Source organism: Lolium perenne, chromosome 4 (genome assembly GCF_019359855.2).
Source record: "Lolium perenne isolate Kyuss_39 chromosome 4, Kyuss_2.0, whole genome shotgun sequence".
Lineage (NCBI taxonomy): Eukaryota > Viridiplantae > Streptophyta > Magnoliopsida > Poales > Poaceae > Lolium > Lolium perenne.
The window spans coordinates 230726892-230753216 of NC_067247.2; the positions used below are offsets into that span (position 1 = coordinate 230726892).

At 43.6% G+C, this 26325-nt stretch overlaps 2 protein-coding genes and 1 long non-coding RNA gene across 3 annotated transcripts; 1 reads left to right on the forward strand and 2 right to left on the reverse strand.

Moving 5' to 3' along the window:
• Positions 1–3309: 3309 nt before the first annotated feature.
• On the forward strand, positions 3310–4250 carry LOC127326198 (antimicrobial ginkbilobin-2-like protein). The gene has a single exon (XM_051353063.2). The coding sequence runs from the start codon at positions 3402–3404 to the stop codon at positions 4134–4136; it is 735 nt and encodes a 244-aa protein (XP_051209023.1). The 5' UTR covers positions 3310–3401; the 3' UTR covers positions 4137–4250.
• A 1245-nt stretch (positions 4251–5495) lies between these two features.
• Positions 5496–6406, reverse strand: LOC127326130 (uncharacterized). Its single transcript, XR_007867634.2, has 3 exons — positions 6111–6406; positions 5631–5912; positions 5496–5547 (listed from the first exon to the last, which is right to left on the reverse strand). It is a non-coding gene; the product is annotated as an uncharacterized lncRNA (long non-coding RNA).
• A 10441-nt stretch (positions 6407–16847) lies between these two features.
• On the reverse strand, positions 16848–25545 carry LOC127326100 (uncharacterized). The gene is made up of 3 exons (XM_051352957.1): positions 25304–25545; positions 17600–17671; positions 16848–17267 (listed from the first exon to the last, which is right to left on the reverse strand). The coding sequence occupies exons 1-3, from the start codon at positions 25442–25444 to the stop codon at positions 17094–17096; spliced, it is 387 nt and encodes a 128-aa protein (XP_051208917.1). The 5' UTR covers positions 25445–25545; the 3' UTR covers positions 16848–17093.
• Between the last annotated feature and the right edge of the window lie 780 nt (positions 25546–26325).

Genomic DNA, 26325 nt, shown 5'->3' on the forward strand with positions numbered 1-26325 from the left:
CTTGCAATCTTATTAGTCCATAAAAGATGTCGCTTGATGAATTTTGTGCTCCGCAGGATGACCATCTGGTGCTCGAAAACCTCCCAACGGATGCCAAAAATATAGGCGGGTTTCTGTGGACACACACTGGCATTCATGGAAAGAAATTGCACTAGTTTTTTTTTCTCTTGTCCTTGATCCAAGGTTGTCCAGATCCGCGTTACCTTTGATGAATCTTCCAGATAAATCATGTCATCATTGGTGTAGTTGTGACCTTTCATCCTTGGGAGATTAGCCCCTCAAGTAGGCTTCGATAGACCGAACCGTGGCCTAGCCCACACTCATTGATAAACATATCAGTGTAGGTAGTTTTGATGGCATTAGTGTATCACCCCACGGTGTGCTCTAACTGTTGATGCATGATATACATAGTAGGAAAGAGAGGGGTAATGTGATACGATAATCATGCCTACTAATCTTTGATAAGATTGTGATGATGAGATGCATGATTTTACCTAGGTTCACGCCCCTAATGCGGCAAACGACCATGTGGCTTGCGCTGTGATGCTTTTCTTATAATGTTTGGATTATCACAATTGTGATTGTGTCTATCGACTAAGCCATATATTTACATGTCTTGACTTCCAAGTTGAGACCAGTCTAATCCTGTATGATGATCTCACTCAAGAAAGGAAATATATTTTATTATTTGCGCCCGCTCATGAAAAGTACGATACCCCAGCTCATGCTAGATATGTATGTAAACTCACCTTTTCACGATAGGAAAAATACCGGTACATAATTTTTGGTATAGATAAAGCTAAATTCAAATTTGCTTGTACCCTACATAACAGAAACAAAATAACATAAGATGGCCTAGTGTCATTATTATTTTGCTAAAACTACACACCATCAGGATTTGTGATGTGCATTATGATGATACCAACAACAAGTACATAATCATTATTTTTAGTTGTGCTAGGTATGTTATTTCATTTTTCCATTATGTTGGTGTTGTCCCTTCAGGCCTTCACTTATATGTTGCTTCCATGTTTGAGGCAGCTTTGGCTTTTTTTTGACCCATGCCATGATTTATGATAACTGATAAAATAGTGCACACTTGATCTTTACGGTCAATCAATAGGGTGGAAGATATAGCAAAACCTATTTTACGATCTCAGTCTCAGTCGGTATTTTTTAAACCGTGGTTGCATTTTTTTAAATGGAAGCAAAAGCTTTGCCTCATCTTATTAATTAAGAAAGCGTTTTACAAAACCGGGAACATTACAAGAGGAGCCAATTATCAAGCAAGTGCTCAAGAAAAAGCTCAAAACTTAAGACTACTCTCGAGTCATTATTGAACCTAAGTGCTTTGCTCCCCGCAACGCTCCAGAAGGACGCCTCAACTTTAATCTTTTCCATCACCACCGTCGGCATTGTAGAGATGTTGCAGAACACCCTAGCGTTCCTTTTGTTCAATATCTCCCACGAGGTGAACATAATGGGAGGCGCCAAAGATTTTCTTCTAGTGCCGTTTGTGTAGATTACCGATTCCCACCACTCCTTGACCGAGTCATAGTTTACCCAACGAGCCGTGTCCACGTAGAAAGGACAAGCCAAGAGATGATCATGTTCCATATCCGGGTCGAGTAGCAGCACTAGAAGAGTAGGTGGACCGCGGTTTCATCCTGACGGTAACATAGCTTGCAATGCCTGCAATTTGGCCATCCACGCCGTTTGAGATGGTCAGCCGTCCAAACTCGGTCTTGTAGAATGAGCCACATAGAAAGCTTGCATTTTGGGGGAGCCCAATTTTTCCAAGCTCCTCCATCATGTAGGAGCATGGCATGCCCTCAAATTGTGCCTTGTACACCGATGCCGCGGAGCACTCCCCAAAATCGGTGAACTTCCAAATGATGGTGTCCGCGGTTCCTTCCACAAGGTTAACCTCACGAATTTGTGTCCAAAGGTCAACAAACTCGGATATGTGTTGCAAGGACATCCCGTTGAAGGTGTTGATTTTCGCAATTTAATAATCATTGGCGAGTCCCTCCTTGACCGTGAAGTTTTTGCGAGTTGAGATGGCGAGGATTGATGGAGCAATATCTTTAGGCTTGACTCCATCCAACCAAGGAGCATGCCAAAATTTTGCCGTGTGCCTGTCTCCAATGGCGATGGTGGTGCCCGCATAGAAGAAATCAATATCCTCCTTGTCCCATGGGTGATCTATGCTAATCTAAGCTTTGTCCGGGTCCTTCCATAGGAGCCATGGCCACCTAAGTCTTTAGGCTCTAGGGAATTTGTGAAAATTGAGGATCCCCAAACCTTGTTTCTTTTTTGGTCTACACACCACTTGCAAATTTACTTTGCATTTCCCTCCGGAGATCTTATCCGCCGCCGCCCAAAAGAAAGCTCTTTCCATTTGGTTGATGGAGTGTAAGTTACCGGGTGGGATCACAAGAGATGTGATATGGTATATAGCTTGCGATGTGATAATTGATCTAACAAATGTGCCTCTTTGCGCGGTTGCAATGTTTTTCCCATGCTATGCAACCAACTTTCCGGCAACCTTAAGGCTTTCGGTCCAATCGTCCCGTCCATGTTGCATTTTTTTGGGTGACTAAGACGTAAAGTAATTCTCAGTACACTAATACATGACAAGCGAAAATTCAATTCGGCACATGGGAGCATATGCTCCTGCCACCGAAAAAACATTTTAAAATATTCAAAAAATTCGAAAAAAAAATTTCTAGCTTACGTATCAACATGTTACGTGCGCACATCAAGTCTTGCGAAAAACCGACATTTTTTGTGACTTGTGTGAAAATTTTTTCTTACAGAAAATTTTGTCTTTTTTACAAATGACACTCAAAATATCGGTTTTCTGTGGAACCACTTTGTGAACGTGTAGAATTTCGAGATGTATCCACTAAATTTTATGTTCAAATTTTTCAACATTTTAAAAGTGCATTTAAAATTAAGTTTAAAAACCGGGAGCATATGCTCCGGGGTGCCAAAACGCCACTCAAAGATATATCTACTAACCTTATCAGTAATGAGACTATGCACGCGGAGATCAATATACTATGAAGAAGGAACACTCTAATGTGAGTTGCACGGGATGCGCCCGCACCAAGTATTAGCCCGGCCGGTCAGCGTCAGCGTTGGCGGGTTGCTCCCAGGGCCTGATTGGCGGCTTGTCAAGACAGGCGTGTAGCGGCGAATACGACCTCGTCCAGGAGGCGCCCAGCCTACCTGCCATGGTCCAACCCCAACTACTACACACGTCCAAACTTTTAGACCTCATCGCCTTGGTGCTTCTTCCCTTCCTTCGGCCAGTGACACATCTCTTTATATATCAACACGGATGCTCTCCTCATCAGCAACCTACACTTGCAATTCATTTGTTCCACCGACCAGCCATGATGATTCTTGAGGCCACATTCCTTCTCCTCCTGCTCGCCGGCTCCCAGGCGGCGGCGGGCTCCATCGACGCGCCGGCCGCGTCGTGCTCCAGTGCCCGTAGCTTTGCCGCGGATAGCCCCTTCGCTAGCAACCTGCACCAGCTCATGTCCCTCCTCGAGACCAAGGCCCCAGCCATCGGCTTCGACATCGCAACGTCCGGCGGCGACGGCGACGAGAGCGTGCACGGCCTGGCCCTCTGCCGCGGCGACGTCGCCAGGGCGACGTGCGCCGAGTGCATCCGCTCCGCGAGAGCTCACGCGCAGCGCCTCTGCTCGTCCAAGAAGGAAGCCGTCGTCTGGCTCGACGCCTGCACGCTCCGGTACTCCGCCGAGCCGTTCTTCGGCGAGCCTGACAGCGAGCACACCGCCTTCGTTCCGGGAAACGTCGTCAAGAGCGCGGCGAGATCGGCCGAGCTCGATGAGGAGGTCGCTGGCATGATGAAGAAGCTCACCAGGACGGCGTATCTCTCGCCGCTGCTGTTCGCTGCCGGGGCGGCCGACGCAATCGGGGGGACGCACAGGCTGCACGGCCTGGCCCAGTGCACCAAGGACCTCTCCGGCGGGGACTGCAAGCTATGCCTTGAAGCCGCCATTGCTAAACTGGTCGCGAGGGGATGCGCCAAGGAGGGAGGGAAGGTGCTAGGTGGAAGCTGCAGCTTGAGATATGAGCTGTATCCCTTGTTTGATTCCTAGGCACTCCCTTCAGCAATTCAGTTGATGTTGTAAATTTGTAATTAAAGTGTTATGTCCTCATTGTCCATAGAGATTCCCATGAACTCAAATACAAGGAAACTTCAATTTCTGCTAGCTTCTGAATACTCATGCATGGCATTCTTCACGAGTTGACAATTGACTTTTAGTACGCACGGAAAATATAACCATATGTACTCTTCAAAAACGTTGCACTTGCTTTGTACAGTGCAGTTGCAATCACTTGTCCTTTTCATTGTAATGGGTCCTGAAGATACCTTTTCCAAATAGGATATGTTCGTTGCATCTTTACTTGTTGACTTGTTGTTTATGTTTTGTCCCCAGTTAGACACAATACTATCAATTCAAACCCGGTTTTCCGTCGATTAACCATGCAACTCTCTTCTCCTACATTAATAGTTGAGCGCTTTGGTGCTTCGTGCAGAAAAAAAAAGGTTGTTGCACCTGTATTGTTTAGCGAGGTGCACAATCACCCAATTCAATATCCTAGCGTGTCCCCTAAAAAAACAATCCTAGTGTGAAAATGTATTTCTCATAGTATATTAGTATTGAGTAGAAATTGAACGAAAATTTAATCCGGCTCCCAAGCTCTTATGCTTCTAGATGCGGAAAAAAATATGAATGTCAAAAAAATATGAGAAAAAATTAGACATGTATATGTTCTTGTCAATTGGTTTTTCAATAGAGAAACACATATATTGTGACATGTGCTTTTGTCTTTTTTTTGGAAAAACATACATATTTATTTTTGCATAAAAATTGCACAAACACGGACCATAGTAATAAAAACAAGTACACCAAATTTCAGTTTGTTTGTCTATTATTTTCTTCAAATTTTATATTCTTCCGGGAGCATATGCTCCCTGGGGTCCAAAACACCATGCCCAAAATTACATCATTGTATTCACATTTCTCTGGAAATTAAAAGTTCCTGCGAAGGTCAAGATATTTTGTTGGAGAGTCATGCATGGAATTCTACCGCTGAATTAAATCAATTCTCGCGAATAGACATGTGCCCACAAGTTGACATTGTTTGATATGTGATATTTAGGCTGAAGATGTGCATATGGTTTTTAAATGCACTTGGGTGCTGACTTATGGAAAGAGCTGGCCTTGGAACAACTATTCTTGATGCGGCATGTGAAGATCGATCGGGTTCTGTGGCCCTGGAAATTCTATTACGAGAGGATGTTGATTGTATGCTTGGGCTGTATTTACCGTCAAAAACTGATAGCAATGACTGCTTGGTATATTTGGTGGGCGCGACAGCGTAAAACGCATGACGAAACAGTGCCCCCAATTCCTGGATGTGCCATGTCCATCAAAGCTCTGGTAGCCAATCAGGGCCGAGCCGGCTTAATCCGGGGCCCTGTGTGAAATACTAAAATGGGCCCTATGATAAAAAAATTACTCAACATATTATAACGTATATATCAGAGTATCTTACATAGAAATTGGAAACATTAAGAAGCATACCTATTAAACTTCCGGTTGCATTTTTTTTGAACAACTTCATTCTTTCAGGGTTCTTTGAAAAATCTTCAATAATATCGTCATAATAAATCTTCTCCAACACTTCACTCTCAAGTGCAATGGTCGAAGCCAACTTCAACTAACTGATTATCGGAGGATGCTTTTCGTTTCTTTTTAACAAACTTGTCAATTGCCTCTCTTTGAGATTGAATCAATTTTTCTCCCTTTTTTTTTCCTTTTTCTTATGCTTCTGAAAATCGGATTCGAGCTTTTCCATGTTGACTCCTACAAAAGAGAGGAACAAAAATACATCATAATTAAACGAATTAGGAATTAGGAGAAAAACACCAGGCCAGTACGTAGGGCATCTTATTCCTTGAATCGGAGGTAGTAGTAGAGTACTAGTCTACTAAGGCTTATGGAAAAAAGCAAACATGAAAAGAAACAGGGAGAGACATGAGATGAGAGAGAGATCAGCCGCACCTGCTGTGCTTGATCGCAAGATCGATCAGGAGGGAGAGGGACTCAGAGGGGCAATGGCAGTGCAGAAGCAGAAGCAGAACTGCCGCCATGGCACCACGGAAGGTAGAGGATGAGTCGATGACGATTGACGAACTACCTCCGTCGCTTGGCTTCCGCTTCATCTAGGGAGTCGGGCCAGACACGCAGTTTGTCCATCTGTCGATCGAATCGGTGGTTGGTGGACTCGATCGCGTCGGCGGTTGGCCTCGCTGGTTCGCTCTCTCCATCGATTGGAAGGGCAAAGGATAGGGCCCGACTGTTTTACTTTGTTTACTGAATATTTATATAGGCTTATACCAAAACATGGGGCCCCCAAAAAATTTGGGCCCTGTGCCCTTGCACACTTTGCACTCCCGCTCGCTCGGGCCTGAGCCAATCATTCGGTAGTAGACCTGCCTTCTTCGAGCTGCTAGAGGCATGGGTGGTCTCGGCTGCTTTCGGGTCATGTAAAATTCAGTGTAGAAGCAACGTTTAACACTGATGATCTATCGGGAGCAGTGGGTGCAATCAGCCGTAATAACAAGGGCAAAATATTAGTTAGTTCCTTTGCATTCATACCACATGTACCGACAGTGGCAACAACTAAAGCAAGTGCAATGCAGTTGGGCCTCCAACTTACAAATACAATTGGTTGCCAATGTGTACAGGTTGAGTTGGATTCTTTACTTCTTTAGAGGTAATCAACCTTTTAACAGGACAGTAGAGGCTCTAGAATGAAGCAGCAGCAGCAGCAGCAGCCATATATGCGGATTGTGTCCAAAGTGCAGCTATGACTGGGATGGTGGAGTTTCAACATTGTCCGAGGGAGGCCAATTATACAACGCATGTAATAGCTGGACATAGTTTTACTTTCAAACTTTTTTATAATTGGGTCGATGAACCTCCTAGCTTTTTACGCAAACCATCATGCATGAGGTATCCATTATTTGATATTAATAAAGCTAGCCATGATGGTCTTCCATAAAAAAAAACATTGCATCGAGGTAGATACATCTGCCCAACCATCCTTGTCTCTCACATATGATGAGTCTTCATACCAGTTGATAAATCAGAGAACACACACATCTTACCCTTATGAGTACCTCCGAGAATCTAAGTCTAAGAAACTTCCGGATCTTGAGGTTGACGAAGTTACCACAAATATCTCAATATCAATGGGAACATCACCCACCGTGGGAAAAATATTCTGACTTTATGAGACACCAAAGTGTTAAACCTGAAGTTTGAACTCTGGTGTGTTGGGGTGCCACTACCCTTCTAACCATCCAACCATAGGTTTATTCTTAACACGCACATCAAATTACTTGTAAGACACTTATAGTTGTGTATATGAGCAAGTTAACATTTAATTTTGAATAGTACATTCGAGCAACTAGCTAGTGTCCTCGCTTAGTGGTGCAGAATTTTGATTTGAAAATTTATTGCAACGTAGCACATCTTATGCCAAGTCAACCGTCTACAACAATTCAATCTTTAGCAACTTTATGGTTACGCACGCATATGTTGACAGCATGGTAGCAAGAAATATCGCTGGGCCAAGTGGATCAGCAGTGGACTGTGGTGGCACACAGGAGCAAATTAAATATTTTCATTTAACACTTCAAAGAAATTAAATAGTTTGCTCCAATCAGCATTTTATAGCTGATATTCTGCATAAATTTTATTGCTTGATGGTATCTTCAAAACTACAAAATTAAATAGCTTCCTTAGTAATTTACTGCTGACATTTTCGAAGTAGCTAATTTTCATACATGTGCCTAAATGACCTCTCACCTATAAGTGTCCCAATCTGGGCACAAAATAACACCGACATGACAGTACACCACGGCCAACGGCCACGCCAGAAAGTCCAAGAGAGTGACAGTATCGCTCATCCCGCGGTTGTTGTAATGGACAAAATGGGTCAGTTTTGGAAAATATATAGACAAGGGGTAAAAAAGTTACAGAAATAAATATATTTTTACGGCTTTAAAACATTATATTACAGAAAAACCAATAATTGTTACTATGAAGACTTTACAAATTTAACCAACGGATTGAGGTGATACATAATAAAATAATTGGACCCCAAAGAATATAATATTTTTTTTAAACGGAGGCAGAAGTTTTGTCCAAATGTATTAATTTAGAAGAAATAATTGTTAGGTTTAATTACAGAAAACCAAGCGACAACCGTTACAACAAGAACACACGCTGACACCCAATGCCAAAAACTCCACGACCGCCCCGAGAGGCCAACAAACTCACCCCTCATGCAACAAAGCAAACCCCCATAAATGGATCAACACCTCGTTGGAAACACACCGGAGAAAGAAAAAAAAAACAATCCATCTAAGCCACCAGGGACCCTTTCCCGTGACGCGGCTCTTCTTGCTCTTTCCCTTAAAGGACTTCTCCTTTGGAATGCCCGAGAGATGGTTAGCGCCCACCATCTTTCTCTTGTTCTTAGTTGCCTTATCCTTCAAAATTCAACCAATTATCTTACCCGATCCGGGGCTAGCGGCCTCCAAGCTAGCGAGAATATCACAAAGTTTTTTGCGAAGAGGGCCCCGGGAACAGATGGCAATGCACCAGATGCCACCACCTTTTCACCCAAAGGAATCACCTGGGTGATGGACTCTGGCGAGAGGAAGACATCATCCACCCAAACCTCCACGATGGCTGAGCTCCAACGGTAGGGGCATGGAAGCCACCCATGAGGACCCAGGCGAGCCCACCTCATGTTGCACCATCGGTGGAGGAGCCAACTCCCCCACACGACTCTTGTATCTCGGGCATAATCAGCATCACCAGAGCCATCTCCCCTATGGTGTCATCGTTCCCATATGCAACTGACATAACCGGTTGTAGCGATGAGCAGTGCCTAGGAGAGAAACAACCAATTGACTCAGGTCACCAAGCTCATTTCGGAAACAAGTCTCAATTCTCATTTGAGCTTTGTTGGCTTCAACATGAGGGTTTCTATGACATGATTGCCAATGAATGGGCTGTTGTGTCAAATGGGATTTCTCCCATTGTAATGTGGCAGAAAAAAATAAGACACTTGAGAAGTATTTTGAAGGGATGGCGAAAAATTTGAGTGGGAAAAAAAAGAGAAAGAGCGGTTGTTAAGTATTAGTGATACTTTAGACATTAAAGCTGAATCAAATCCACTATCTTTGTCAGATAGAGAAAATTGAAAAATGCATATGAACACATCAATAAGTTGAGAAGGGATGAGGAAACAAAATGGGCTCAACGGGCTAAAGTCAAACATATCCAAGAGGGTGGCAATAACACAAAGTAGTTTCACCTAATTGCAAATGGCAAACATAGTAAGAAAAAATATTTTAGTTAGAGAAAGATGAAGGAACTATCGTTGGCGATGATAACCTCAAAATGTATATTAGTGAATACTATAAAAACCTATTTGGGACACCCGAACATAATACGTTCTCTATGATAGAGGATCGAGTGATGGATATTCCTCAGCTGTTGCCGGAGGAAAATGGCATCCTGACAGCAAATTTTACCCATGAAGAGGTTTATGAGGCTATCTCCCATATGGAACATAATAAAACTCTAGGGCTTGACGGTTTTCTGGCAGAGTTCCATCAACATTTTTGGGATGTGATCAAGATCGACCTGATGGCTATGTTTGGCCAGCTTCAGGAAGGAGAACTCCCACTCTATCAACTCAAGGGGTTATTACATTATTGCCCAAAAAGGAGAATGTTGTACAAATACAATAATATAGACCAATTTTTCTCCTTAACGTGAGTTTAAAAATCTTCACCAAAGTCGCCACTCTTCGTATTTCCGATATAGCCCATAAAGTGATTAGACCAACTCAAAATGTGTTTATGTTAGGCTGACATATTTTAGAAGAAGTTGTTGTTCTCTATGAGACTATTCATCATGAGATTAATCGAAAAAAGCTTGATGAGGTTCTTTTCAAAATTGATTTTGAGAAATCTTACAATAAAGTGAAATGGCCTTTTCTCCAACAAGTCTTGCGTATGAAAGGTTTCGATCCAAAGTGGTGTGACTGGATCAAAAACTTTGTGCAAGGGGGTAGTGTGGGGGTAAGGGTTAATGATGATATTGTCCATAACTTCCAAACAAGAAAAGGTTTGAGACAAGGTGATCCTTTATCTCCAATACTTTTCAACATTGTTGTTGATGTATTCGCTATTTTAATAGCTCGTGCAAAAGACGTGGGCTAGGTTGGGAGTCTCATATCCCATTTGGTTGATGGGGGTGTGTCGATTCTCCAATACACCGATGATACCATTTTATTTAAGGAACACAATACTGAAAAGGCGGTAAATATGAAATTAATTCTTTGTATTTTTGAGAAATTGTCCGGTTTGAAAATTAATTTTCATAAGAGCGAAATCTTTTTTTTGGTAATGCGAAAGAAATGGAACATCAATATAAACAAATATTTGGATGCGAGTCTAGATCTCTACCTGTTAGGTATCTTGGAATACCTATTCATCATAGGAAACTGCGCAACTCTGAATGGAATTATATAGAGAGTTGATTTGGTACTAAGCTAGGATATTGACGTAGCAAGTTACCCTCTTACGGTGATCGGTTATTGTTAATCAATTCAGTGTTGACAAGTTTACCAATGTTTATGCTTTCCTTTCTTGAAATTTCAGTAGACGTGAGAAAATGTTTGGATTTCTTCGTGTCAAGTTTCTTCTGGCAAATGGATGATACTAAGAAAAAGTATAGATTAAAAATATGGAATATGGTTTGTAGACCAAAGGGCCAAGGGGGATTAGGAATCGAGGTGTTAGAACTGGAAAATAAATGTTTGCTTAGTAAATAGTTGTTTAAAATTCTCACAGAGGAGGGAATATGGCAACAATTATTACATAATAAATATTTGAAGAATCAAACACTAGCTCAAGTGGAAATTAAGCCTACTAATTCTCCTTTTTGGAAGGGCCTCATGCATGTTAAAGATGAATTTTATGTAGGGGTTCTTTTAAAATTGGGGATGGATCCTTGGTTCATTTTTGGGAGGATATTTAGCTAGGTGACACTTGCTTAGCACAACAATACCCGCACGCAACGGAAAAATGTTTTGGTAGCCAATGTAAAATAAATATTATTTTTAGAAGGACCTTTAATGAGTATAAATGGAATCAATGATTCATTTATGCCAATGGCTAATGACGGTGCAGTTGTCTAAAAACCCGAACAAGCTTGTTTGTAAACTTACTGACTTGGGAATTTTCACGGTTAAATCTATGTACCTTGACTTAATGAATGGTCATACTAGGTTTTTACGTAAATACTTATGGAAGTTGAAAATTCCTATCAATATTAAAATCTTCATGTGGTTCCTTAGTAACAAAGTGTTGCCCACTAATGATAATTTGGCCAAAAGTACTTGGAATGGGTGTCAAAAGTGTTGTTTTTGTGATTCTTTAGAAATTCTACGACACTTATTCCTTTCATGTCCTTTTTTCTAAAATCGTTTGTCATATGATTTATCTAACCTATAATATACTCCCGTCTGCTAATATTACTAATATGTTTGGTAACTGACTTAACAGGGTAGAAAACAATGATAAAGCTAGGATACAGATTGGTATATCAGCTTTATGTTGGTCCATGTGGACAAGTAGAAATAATTGTATTTTTAACAAACAAAAGGGAACTAATATTTTGCAGGTTATCCGATGAGCTATGCATTGGATACAACAATGAGTCTACCTTCTCCCGGTGGATCGGCGGGATTTTATGGTTGCTGGATGCAACCGTCTGCTAACGGTTACACCGGACTTCTTTTTCCGGGCGATATCATATTAGTAGACTGCAAAATGGATAGCTATATGTTGCTTTTCATTGTTAGATGGTTGATACATGCCTCAACTTTATCTGATCTATGATTGTAAACTCTTGAATTTTTTAAATGCTGGAATAAATGAAAATGGCTATGTGCATCGATTGATGAGGCCGGGGCATCTCCCATTTCTAAAAAAAAACATAGAGACCGGCTTCCCCATTGTCGGTAGAGCAAACAGTGAGCTCGGATGAAGAAGATACATCATGCTCAATTGGGATCTTGCCAAGGGCAGCCTCCGCTCTCAGCAAAAAAAATCTCAACCCAGGTTAGACACCCTTGAATTTTGGATAAAGCAGTTGCGCGTGTGCAACCAAAACATCTTGCAACTGCACATCGGTCCCAAACGACACGAACAACATGAAATTGCGCAACAAACTAACTTGGACCAGAGGGGGGCGAGGAGCAGTTCTTCCCGTGTAGACCTTCGCTTTGTGACCGACTTGGCGACAATTATTGCACCTAAGAGGCTTGCAGCAAACTGAAGCCCAGTGTCCGGCTTCATGGCAATTGAGGCATCTCCCGTTAAGACATGAAGGAGGGGGGCGAGTCTTCACCTCTGGAGGTCTTTTCGAAAAAAAACCTCTGGAGGTGCGAAAGCTGTGCAGCCCATGCTGCTCCTCGACCTTTACTAGCGCCCACGGCTCCTTGTCACGCCCGGCGGTGGCCATCACGTCCTCAGCAGCTAGAACCACCACACTAACCGCAACAACTGATGGCTGGGCATCTCAACAAAGGCACGCGAGCACGGCGGCGATGGCAGAGCTTCGTCCGGCAAGGGCTAGGAACACAAGCTTGCCGTAATCGGCAGCACCAGAGGCGTCGAACGGAGGGCTGAAGGCGACGCGCCAAATGTGGTCGGAGCGACGTGGTGCGGCGCGATGAAGGCAGTAGAGCACATCTTACACCAGATGCACCGGGATGGTAGACTCGGGGACGAGCTTGTCGACATTGCTGCTTCGTGCAAGACCAATGTGGTCATCGATGCAGCCGGCCAGGACTGAGAGCATATCGCTAGGGCCATCGGAAGCTGGCCACACATGGCGCAGGCAAGGCCGGAGCCGGAATGGAAGCCACCCCCGAAGATTATACTACATAAATTCAATTCAAAATAAAGGGAGCATATGCATGCAAGAGCCAACGCATCACTCCCATACAGAATGGTTTTCTATTCCCAATTCTTATTTATATTTATTCCTTTTAAGTCGCATGAATACTGTACTAGTACAAGTTAATGTCAGTAGTTCAGAATTGAGAGGTTAGTTGCATTATACAATAATTTATTTTAGGCATGGATAAGTAACTAAATTCCAGGGGATAACTGTTGATTAGCGAGGTTGTAAAAACGGGAGAGTAAGAAAAACATAAGATTACAATGTCATACCAACTTAATTTCTACAGGATTAAACTCTCACCAATGTTTGTTTTACTCCAATGTACGAAGAACTCAGGAATATGTTTTGAGGAATTCATCAACGAATTTTTTTCTATAAAATGTAGTGCAGATCAAATCCTTAGAAATGCATACAGGATCAATCCTACAAATCAAAGAAACTACACAGAAAAATTCTGAAGGATTGCAATCCACCAGTTTTCCTATAAAATTCTTTGAAGTAAAGAGGCCCTAAGAGGGTTTGCATAGAAGCAATGAGTGAAGAAGGATATACAAACTCATTCGCGTGGAACAACATAGCTGACACAGGTTAATCAGGAGCCCAGAAGTGGTGTTGATGAATAGCATGGCACAGATTGGCTAGACTGCGACAATTAGGCCAGGCATAACAGTGAAATTAGTATATAACGAAATAATATTGGATAGACTTTAAAAGGAAGTGTATTCAGGCATCGGAACTGTACGTCGATAAGAAAAAGGAGAAAGCGAAGGGTAGCCATGACAATTCAAAAGACACAATATGGCATCCCATGCAGCAATTTAAATATTTGTTGGAAATGATGTATCATTAAGCACAAGCTGGTCATCTTTGAGTAATGTCGAAATGTTGATCGAGTTGGTTCTCAACTTCTTAGACACCATCGTGAGAAAATTTATCCAAATCTACTACCGCCAGTGCTGCAAATCTTGTACACGACTATCACCTCAAAGACTGCTATAGCTTGAGCAAACATATCTGCTAGAGCCACAGAGTACACCTTGTGATGCATTCCTTCAGCAAGCTGAACATGGGGCTCCGTTTTGGACTGGGCAGGCCTTCCTCTGGTCGTTCCTAGTTCAGATCAGAACCTAAGCATACTCATTTGGAAATGTAAGATGTTGAAGCTTTTTATTTGGTTCATCCATTTTAGTTTGTATCTAGTCTGCTTTTATGTATAGGTTTACTCACTTTGTTTTGTATCTAATCTATTTTGAAAGTACCTAAAACATCTTATATTGACGCACAGAGAGAGCACAAATTAGCTCTTCTCTCCACGGTGATGATCTGAAGAGATGCAATTCTCTAGTCATACTAACAGCATGGAGCATACGGAGAGAAAGGAACGGAAGGGTTTTCTGAGAATAAATGTAAACAGCTTCAGCAAATTCTTGACTAAATAAAAGCAGAGGCAAAGCTTTCGGCGGCAGTCAGAAGGGGTCGTTTACTTTTACCAGCTAGCTGATTTTGTTGATGTGCCGGGTTTTTTTCCCCTGTCGCTTTGGTTTAGCGGCTTTGTTTTTCTGGGTTGTTGTAAGAATCCCTCTTTTGTTCTTTCTTTGGGCTTAGCTTTGCCGTCACACACTGTAGCCATATCATGGCGTTGCTATCTTCTTCATAAGCAACATGCAGTTCTCTTGCATGATTCTCGGGGAAAAAAAAGCCAGCTCCACATCAGGGTCCTTAGAGCATCTGAACCAATCCCGCCGGAACCAAACTTTTCTGGCGGATTTATGGGTTGGGCCGAATGTGTCGCAGATCAGAGCCCGAAAATATGGGCCGGCCCATAAAAGAAGTTCAAGGGCCCGAACAACTCCCCGAACGACCCCTATTAAAAGGGTTCGCGGAGGGGAGTTCGGGTCGCAAACCTTACTCCCCTCCGCCGTTCCTCTCCCTCCGCCGCCGCCAAGCACCATCTCCGGCGAGCAATCCAGCGAGCCCCATGCAGCGATCCACCGGCCGACGGTGTGCGATGGCGTCCTGTGGCGGCTCCGAAGGCTGTGGCGCCGGATTGGGCGGCGGCGACTCGCCGCCGTGTCCACCCGTCTTCCGCACCGACGCGGAGCGGCGCAAATGGAACCGGTCGGAGGGCACGCGCAAGCGCAGCGCCCGCCGGTGGAAGAACTGGGGGCTCACGCCCCCAGGGAAGCTCGCCAGGTACGGCAACGCCGGTGAGGGCTCCTCGTCCGGGCAGTCAAGGCGCGCACCGCGGCTCCCCGTCGCGGACAGCAGCGACGACGAGGACCTCATCCCCGCGTGGTCGCCCACCATCTCCGTCGGGGACTATGTCCACGGCAGCGACGAGGAGGATGCCGTCCTCGCGCAGACCAAGGCCGTCAGCGCGGCGGAGGCTCACGCGCGCTTCCGCCGGGAGGAGACGGAAGCCGTCCGCCAGGTCCGTGAATACGAGGCGGCCCGCCCGGAGGCCCGCGTCCGCCGCGTCAACCTCGAAATAGTCGAGCTTGATGCCGACGACGCGTGAAGATCATCCACGACAGCGTCGGCGCCCTCTGCCGCCGAAACGCTGCGCCACCACCGGTATTGCCGCGCGCGTAGGTCACTATATTGGCCGCATTTTTCTTTCGCTAAGTAGCGCTCACCGGTGTACCAGTACTGTAGCTTTAATTTGTCGAACAATGTATGTTTTGATGCTCAATCGGAGCATCAATTTCATGTCGAACTATGATCATCATCTAATTTACCCGCGCCATTTCGAATTCCGCTTTTCAGTTCCATTTTTACGATTTCTAATCTGCGCCACTGTCAAAATCGAACGAACTTAGGTTTTCGAAAGACTGCAAACCACTTTTTCGGTTTGCACTTTTTCAGGCTCTACTAGAGCTTTTATCATGTTGTAAGGTTTTCAACTAACCGTCATAGCAGATGTCCCCTGCTTTACGGTAGATGAAGTCCAGAACAACATGAGTAGATAGAATGTATGAGTAAATTTCAACCAAATATTTGAGAGTTGCTGACCAACCTTGCCGGTTGGTATTTATGAGTAAATTTTACATTGCACAAGTTTTAAAACACTCGAGCTAACTTAAAAGAAGTATCCAGGCATCGATACAGTCGGTAAGACATGCCGTTTCAAGAAAGAAAGAAAAAGGGCTAGTAAAACAGGATAATTAAAAAAAAACATGGCATTCCACCACATATATTTACGGCAACTTACATATTTGGAAATGATGTATCAGTAATCAAACACTAGCCATTTTTCAGTTATATGTGAAACATAGACCGGGCTGGTTCTCAACTCTTTAAATACCATCATGAGTAAAATTGAAGTCTATTACTGCCAGTGATGTAAATCTTTACACGGCCATCGCCTCAAAGATGCATAATGCATCTTTTAGAACTTCAGCAAACATGCAATGACAATTTTAGACTTGATCAGCTATATCTGGAACTTATGCTAGTCCCAAACAAAAGCAATGTAGTTTATTTTCAATAAAAACAACATTTATCCACTCTCTACAATAAGATTCCATTACAAATCAAATTGTAAACAACATGACAAATACAAAATTTATTAACTACACTATGAATACCAGATAGCCTACAGAAATTGGGGAAGAAAGATCCAAGCTATAAATCTACAATGCAAACTTTCCATTTTCTTCTGTTAATAGGTGCCGTCACTAACTGAATCCTGATTTATTCTGAAAATAACTCACTGAGCTAACTTTGAGAACTACCTACATATATGCTATCAGCCATTTCATGTTGCATAAAACCAAGTACCACATTACATCAGAGCAGTGAACACCCTGACCCAGCATATGTCATTGATCACAAGACATTTAGAAAGTTGCAATAGCTACTTAGCTAGGCTCATTTTACAGTTTTCACAAGCACAGACATGTGGTCAACCTGTCTTAGATAGATTTGGCAGTGAACTCAAGAACATTATGGAAATAAGGGACAGGGGTGAGACAGTACACATCAGAATTAGAGGGTCGCTCCATCAAGGAGACTGCAAGAAAATTCATCCTGTGCCATCTTTATTTTGTCTGCCTTGACAACAACACTTCGTTCAAGGGGTGCAAAGCTCCGATCAGGGCCATAGAAATGAGGAAAGTAATTACAGCCATCAGCTGCTTCATAAATTAAGCCATCTGCAATCTAAGATACAGGAGGAAAGCAAATAGCATATGTCAATGTATTCACATAACAAACAGATGAAGTCTACAATATTATGAAGTAGTTAGCAATTTATTAAAGAAAAATACAAACTGATTTCCTCTTTGCTAGCTAAACATCTATACAATGGCGCCAACAATTTACAGGTCGCAATTTATGCATGTGTCCTAAGTTCTAACATCCATATAGATGTAATTAACATGAACACTAAAAAAAATTGGGCATCTCCCCGTAGCTACACTGAACTGATAGAAGTCGCATAAAATGGACTTTTGAATATGGTCTTAGATAAATGGCATTTTCAGTATCAATACCTTGGCGGTGTCAATTTGTAGCAGGTATAGATCATTTTTACCAAGGAAGAAATTCTTTAGTGTCATCTTCACCTACACCAAGTCAACGGTTAAAGAAACTTGCCTTTTGAGAAGGAACAGGATACAAAAGAGACAAACATGGATGGACATATACAATTCACATTTTCTTACAAAAACACCAGACCACAACATTGAAATAATCGGGATGATAAGAATATAACTAAAAATTGATATGTGTCCCCTGGAACAAACATGAAATCGGTGCAAATGAAGCTGGTACGGTAAAGAGGGTTTTTTGTGGTAGGGATTAGCAAGCATCGGCCGTCCAGCTAGAGAGATCCAATAGTCTGGCTTGATCAATACTTGTTGACTGAGTTAGTAGTATTTTTTCACTAAAGGGCAGATTTGGCAGATGAAAAAGACACGGATTCCTTATACTAGTTTCCTTAGCGTGGCATTCCTTATAATAGATTAATTATTTTACTCCTTAGACTAGTTTCGTAGTACAAACAATCCGTGCACGTGGCTCACAAATTGATTGACGGATGCATCATAGTCTCCCCCATCTTATCGTATTCAACACATGTCCTCTCCTCGATGCCTGGTGTCCACTCGCAGCATAGCCAGCAGCTGCTATGTTATGTCTTAGGGTTTCTAACAAATCAGCCTCACTTATATACCATATACCATCCCAGGTCACTTGAGCTAATGGGCCACATGGGTCACAATAGGAAGATAGACTGCTAGATAGAATGAACCCCATATACTATCCAACACTCCCCCTCAAGATGGGTGATAGATATCTATCATCCCCATCTTGTCACAAGCTCCTTGGCAGCCAAACCTTTTGTCAGACAATCAACAATCTGCTCCCCTGTGCTCACATAGTTGATCTTGATAATTCCAGCATCTAGTTTCTCTTTAGTGAAGAACCTGTCAATCTCAATGTGCTTTGTCCTATCATGCTGGACTAGATTGTTTACTATGCATATTGTTGACTTGTTATCACACCACACGTTCAAGTGTCCAACCTTTAAGATCTTCAACTCACTCAGAAGGTTTCTTACCCATAGCATCTCACTTGGTCCTAGAGACATGGCTCTGCTTCTGCAGTTGATCTTGATACTACTGCTTGTTTTTTTGCTTCTCCATGCTACCAAGTCCCCCCCCCCCCCGCCCAACAAATACAAAATAACCAAAAGTTGACCTTCTATCGTCTAACCAGCTTGCCCAGTCAGCATCTTTAAACCATAACCCTTTTCCTGGATTTCCTTTTAAGTATCTTAGGATTCGCTGAACAACATCCATGTGTCCACTTTTTGGCTCATGCATATATCTGCTCACTACACCAACTGCATATGCAATATCTAGTCTTGTGTGACACAAGTATAACAATCTTCCCACCACTTTCTGATATTTCTCCTTGTCTACGAGTTCGCCGCATTGAGCTGTTACCTTTTGATTTGATCCATGGGTGTTGGAGCTGCACGGCAATCCATCATCCCCATATCACTGAGAAGGTCCAAGATGTACTTGCGTTGTGATAGAACTATTCCCTTCTTTGACCTTATAACCTCTATTCCAAGAAAGTATCTAAGTTACCCCAGATCTTTGACTTCAAAGGCTTTGCTTAAACAATTCTTTACACTAGTTATTTCGGCTGCATCATCTCCTGTGATTATAATGTCATCCACGTAGACTGCTAGAATTGTTATTTTCTGATTTGAATGTCTATAGAATACAGTGTGGTCTCCATTACACTGTCCATATCCCATCTCACACACAGCTCTTCTAAATCGATCGAACCAAGCTCTAGGAGATTGTTTTAAACCATACAACGATTTCTTTAGCCTGCACACTTTACCTTCAGTTTCAGCTGAAGCCAAGCCCGAGGGAATCTCCATGTAAACTTCTTCTTGTAGATCACCATGTAGGAATGCATTTTTTACAGTATATACCCATTTACAACACTGCATTCTTTCCTCTAGGAAGAGTAGTCAATTCCCAAGTCATGTTCTTCCTCAATGCCTCCAATTCTTCGTTCATAGCTGCAAACCACTTCTGATCCCGCTTGGCTGCCCTCCAATCTGTTGGAATTGCAATAGACTAGAGAGAAGCTACAAATGCCTTGTATGACGGGGATAAAGCTTCATATGATAAATATTTATTGATGTTGTGTACCAAGCCATATCTATCGATTTCTTTCAACGTAGTTGCTCTTGTCCCCTTCCTCAAAGCAATAGGAAAATCCAACAACTCCATTGTATTGCCTATTGACCTTTCTTCAGGCATATCAGCCTCAACAACTTGTAACTCCCCCTGTTCCTATGCATGGTGCTCCCCCTTTCTTCAATCCTTGGTCTCCGTGAGTACACACGAAGATCCTGCTCTTCATTTGGCTTTGGCCAACTTCTAGCATGTGGCAATTCTGGTACAACAAGTGGTATAGACCCAACAATCATAGGCTATTGTGGTTGTTGTTGCTCCACATGAGGAGAGTTGTTGTTACTTGCACTGCTGCCACTTGCACTCTCCCTCACTTGACCAGCAATATTCAGTGGCTGGTCAAGCCCTTCAAATATAGCACTCAAATCTGTTTTTTCACCATAAAAGGGGTTACATTCCTAGAAAGTAACATCAATACTTACAAATGTGCGTCGCTCAGAGGGACTCCAACATTTATATCCTCGTTGTCCAGCATGATAGCCAACGAAGATGCACTTAATAGCTCTAGGATCGAGTTTTGTCACCGAGGGCCTGTGATCACGAACAAAGCAAGTGCAGCCAAACACCTTTGGAGGAACCACAAACTTGTTCTCTCCTAGCAATAATTCATAAGGAGATTCCATATCTAGTATTCTTGAGGGCATGCGATTGATAGGAAACGTAGCAGTCATCACACTCCAGAGGAATTGTGGGACATTCATGGTATACATCAATGATCGAGCCACTTCTAAAATGTGGCGATTCTTTCTCTCTGCCACTCCATTTTGAGGTGGAGTGTCTGGACATGATGTCTGATGTAGAATACCATGATTAGATAGAAATCCGCCAAACTTCTTGTTAATATATTTTGTCCCATTACCTGATCTGAGCATTTGGACCTGCACCTTGAACTGGGTTTTAACATATGCATAGAAATTCTGGAAACAAGAAAACACTTCATCCTTATGCTTCATAAGGTACACCCAAGTCATTCGAGAATAACAGTCAATGAATGTCACAAAATACTTCATCCCACTGATAGAGGAAATAGGACATGTCCACACATCAGAATGCACAAGCATAAACGAGGATATACTTCTGAGCCCCTTACTCACATAGGTGTTTCTAGTATGTTTAGCATACTCACATGCTTCACACTTAAGATTGTTCTTATCAACTTCACTCATTACATCCGGAAAGACTTCAGTCATTTTATCAAAAGCAACATGTCCCATTCTACAATGGTGCATCGTAGCAATTTTCTCCTTCTCCAGCAGAGCTGCAACTAGCGTTGAACCTTCTAGCTTGCATGATTCATCACGGTCCATGTACCAAAGGCCTCTACGCCTGGTTCCGGTTCCAATCTTCCTTCCACTTAGCCTCTCCTGTATAAAGAATATATATCTATCAACGATTACACGACAGTCTATTTGATCAACCAGTGCACTTAGAGAGAGTAAATTCACAGGAAATGCAGGAACATGTAGGACTGATGATAGCTCTCGTGCACTGAACAACTCCAACTCCAGTTCCTTTGATTGGTTGAGCTGTACCATCAGCAGTTTGAATTGTTTCTTGATGCATTGAAGTGGTTGGTCTATATGATTCGAACTCTTCAATGCTACCAGCAACATGTTTGGAGGCCCCAGAGTATAGTATACATTCTGAATATAGTCTATGCATAGCTATAGAGGCACTTTCAGTCTTACCTTCATCCGAGTAGACAAAGTGAGCAAAGTGCCCAAAACTTGCATCAGCTTGCTGCTCTCCCATCTTCACTTCACTCTGACTTGAACTAGGTTGTCCTTGCCCTTCATTCATTGCTGACATGTTTGCTCTAGCACTCACTTGATGGTTGGAATACCCTGCATTCCTGCCTCTAACTCCCCTGAAATTTCCTTGGCCATACCCCCTTCCATGGTCACGTCTTGGAGCAAAACAATTATGATTTAGATGCCCTTTTATGCCACAATTTTGGCAATCACGTGTCTCTTGCCTATTTGACACATAGTAAGCTGGTTTAGGAACAACCTCCACTTTCTCCATTTGTTTCAGCCTAGTTTCTTCTTGAGCCATAGCTGCAATTGCCTCTTCCGGTGTAGGCAGGTGAGGAAGATGCATCAGCCCTCCTTCCCTCAAATGCAAGATTCAGTCCCTTCATAAATTTCATCACCTTTCTGTCCTCAATCCTGAATGAGGCAGCACCAAGGGGGCAAGGTGATCCAGATCTGTCCATGCACGTCTCAACTCTCCCACCTATATCATCACTGATTTTTCACCTTGAGTCAAATCGTGTATTGTGTCTTCAATTTGAGAGACCAACATGACGTTTCCCTTGCCCGAGTACATCTTTGACACTGTTGATGTGGAAAGAGCTTCCACTGATGCTGCTGCAACAGGTGTCAAAGAATTCAGCAACCAAGTGAGAACTACTGAATCTGTAGCATTCCATCTCTTCCACTCCTGCCCTTCCTTTTCTTCAGGCTCAAGAACCTTTCCTAACGCGTACCCTTCCATCGACTTTGTCCTTAGAATAACATCCCCCTCCTGGACCAACTCAGATAACTTCCAACCCCATCGAGCTTGATCTCATTTTGCATGAGTTCAAGCTTATACTGCATCTTCCCATGTGGGGCAGCCTTCCTGCCTACCCCAGAAGTAGTTCCTCAGAAGTAGCAGAAGATGCCCCATGTGATGTCTTTGCAGCCAGCAAGTTGGCCAACTTGTCAAGCACCTTGGCCATGGCCCGATCCTCCTCAGCCACCTCCAATCACAGCAACACAATTTCACCACAAGCACCACTGCCTGCAACCTCCTTTGGATCTGCTGCCACGAGATCACGCACCACCCCACGCTTGCCCCTCAGAGAAGCCACCAGAGGAGCACCATCATCGTCGCCCTGGTTGTCACCGGCGACACCACCACCGCTGCCGGTGGCTGTGATACCATGTAGAAGAGGAAGAGTGGCTAACCTAGAGACAGCAGCCAGCAGCTGCTATGTTATGTCTTAGGGTTTCTAACAGATCAGCCTCACTTATATACCATCCTAGGTCACTTGAGCTAATGGGCCACATGGGCCAGAATAGGAAGACAGACTGCTAGATAGAATGCAGCCCATATACTATCTAACACGATCGTATCCAAATATGTATGAGTTTATCATCGTATATACAATGTAATGTGCTTAAAGTGGTGCATTTAACTTACATCTTCAAGTTATCAATTCGCATACCTATCCAGATAAAAAGTTATCAATCCGCACGAGAAATATTTGTTGGATTAATAATTCAGGCAAGAGGTATGTTGCAACTAACAAAATGTGTACAATAGTTGGACAATGGTAATAGCAAATGATGCACATACTTCACTAGTTCCAGCGTGCATAATGTGTAAAAAAAACCCGCCTGATTTAGGAGTATAAGCTGGGGACTGATCGAAACATACCTATGGTAACTATCATTGGAACATCGAATCATGATGTGGCATGATTGCACTTACCGTAGTAACAAATCAAATCCCTATTGTGATTTCTTACCCAGTGATTTATCCGAATTATCCCTAAAAATCAACGGTGGTCATACCTCAATACTACTAGAACTAGTAAATTATACCGTAAAAGACCTCACGGTAAAAGACAGTACTGACAGATCTTACAACACCTGAACATGTGACAGTTGAAGGAAGTCGATGTGAATATCATGCGAATAAGTAAGACATCTGTAGACTAGAGGAGTAAGAGCATCTTGGAGAATATGTACATAAGGGCATCTCTAGCGGAGCGACGTATTTCGGACACCTAAAATGTCCGCGAGCGTCCGTTTGCATCGCCTGACGGACGCGGAAATGGTTCCGCGTCCGTTTGCGTCTGGGGCTGGCTCCAGCGGCGACGCATTTTCGGCGCAGGCCAAATTTCAAAAAAATCAAACTAGCATCAACTTTGCACGAAATTTATAGCCGCAAATTGAGGTCTGCAATATGTTCATCACAGTTTGCACAAGGTAGGGCGCAAAGTGGAGCAAAAGGGGCACAACAAGACCTGAACAACAATAAAAAAAAAAGTCCAAAAGGAGGCCAAGGTGCTGGGCGCATGGCGATGGCGATCAGGCGTCTCGCGAGCAGGACTCACCGCTTCTAGGCGTCCGGTTGAGGTCGGGAACCGCCGCCCCGTTGAACTGCTCCGGCGCCCCGGTCAACTGCACCGGGGGCAGACCGGAGGCGAACCGCGACGCCGGGTGGCCCTGCAAGGGAGCGGGAGTTCCAGGGCACAGCTGGGAACTTACCGAGCTCACTGCCGAGGCCGGAGGAGCGATGCCGGTGATCCCCTCTCTCTTCACGAGCATGTAGCCCTCCGCTAAGGTCGGATGGAGGGCTACTTGCGCGACGCCGGCTTTGATCTGCATCTGCCAGGCCTGCTGGTTGGTGGCCGCGCCAGTCTTGATCTTCTGGTTCTTGCGCCGGCCGCGACGCTTCGCGGCCTCGATGATTTTCTCGTCCGCGGAGAGCACCTTCTTTGCCGCATTCGGCTTTGCCTCCCGGCCGCCGCCGGTGGCGGCCCGCTTTGCTTCCGCCGGAGCTGCATCCTCCATTCTGGCTATGGTCGTGGCTACGGGGGAGTGTGGGGCGGCGGCGGGTGCGAGGGTTTGCTCCGCATCCATGGCGGTGGCTGCGGCTGCGGCGGCGAGGACGTCCATCGCTTCTGGACTGCTCGTGCCAGTCTAGTTTGCAATTTTGCTTGGGGAATGGCCAGTGGCGGGAATAATATCGGCCTCCCTGCCACTGACGCGCGGATCCTAGGTCTTGTTCGGCGGACACTCCGCGCGACCGCCAAGCGTCCGCGGAGACGCAAATCTGGCGCATATTTGGGCCAGGTTTGCGTCTCCGCGGACGGCCCGGTCACTTTGCGTCGCCCTGCTGGAGCAGGCCCCAGAAGCATTTCCGGTCACGGCGGACACAAACGATCGCTCAACGTCCGTGGTTTGCGTCGCGCTGGAGATGCCCTAAACATGTTTGAGACTTTTCATGAGATCACAGCCTAAAAGCGCATCCTCAGTTTAAATTAATTTCCTAATGAATATGCTACGATACAATTGTTCTTGTCAATAGCACCGTCTTCTAAGAAAACAGTCTTCAACTTGCTTCCCCAAATAAATTGAAAGATTCACTAAGAAAAACATGATTATTGGGTATAAACAGAGCAACAAGCCCCAAACTGCGCCACCAAGAAGATAGAGAAGGGATCGGAATTTCGAGTCAATAAGAGCAACAAAGTCATTCATGAAACGGAACCTCCCGAAAGTATATAGATCCATGACTCAATGGTCAATCCCTAGTTCCATACAACGCATCGAGAAATACAGCGAGGGATCTATCAGGAATAAGAAAGAAAAAGAAAAGTTCCCAACTACAATCTGTAGCAGAGTACACAACTGACAAACCCGTAGATTTTAGGCAGCCTATAAACCGGAATAAATCGAAGAGATAATTTTCAGTTCGGGGTACCTGGCTGAGGTCGCTGAGGTGGATGCAGCCAGTGGAGCGGTCGAGGTCGCCACCGTGGGTACCGCCGGTGCGCTCAAGCTCCGCCCACTCATCGGCCGTGCTGATCCGGTACACAAACTCTGGTGGCGGCAGCGTCGTCATTGGATTATGGTTGTCCGCCCGCTAATGCCTAATTGTCAGGGAAGACCTTGCTACTGTAAGTCCGTCGTGTGGTTTCTGTTTTTTTTTTTTTTTCGACATCGTCAAAGAAAGGAACTCCGTATTTGTTCTTTTGAGCAGGGAGCAGGGAGGACTGGACTGTTTTTCTTTTTTCTTTTGTGGATATAAGGAGGAGTGTAGATTTCATCTTCTGAGTACAAATTTTACAAAATCATTTTTACAACTAGTGTACCTCACAAACGTGCAATGATGTAAATTACAAGGTTATTCTAAAAACATCATAAATGCAGTCAATGATGTATCACACAAACCAACCGCAAAACAAATAGTGTACCTCACAAACGTGTAAAATCTCAATTTAAAACATCTTGTATTGTAAGCTACACAAAAATAACAACAATGTGGATCCAAATTTTAGCGAATAGTATTTCCAAAATTTATCCGATTTTTTCTTATGTAGCCCGTAATATAAATAATTTTGCATTCGATTTTGCATGCTCGTTTGTTTACATCATTGACTAAAACCAGATTTTCTTGTGTAGCCTATAATAAGAAGAATTTCGCATTGATCGATTTATGTAAGGTAAGCACCTCTTTAGCCGCTCACTCCACTTCGAGCTAGTTATTGACTATTTATGTCAAAAGAAAGTTGTTGACCACTATTTAGTAAATTTAAGTTGATAATACAAGTTCATACAATATGGTGTGTTCTTATAAATAGACTTTTTTCGAGGGTACGCCAAAGGCGTACCAGATCTTTATAGAAGGCAAGAAAAGTTTTTTTACAAGAACCAGAACTTCGCCGCGAACGGCGCAGCTGGTGAACTCCCCACGCACACACTATGAACTACTCTCGCGGCATG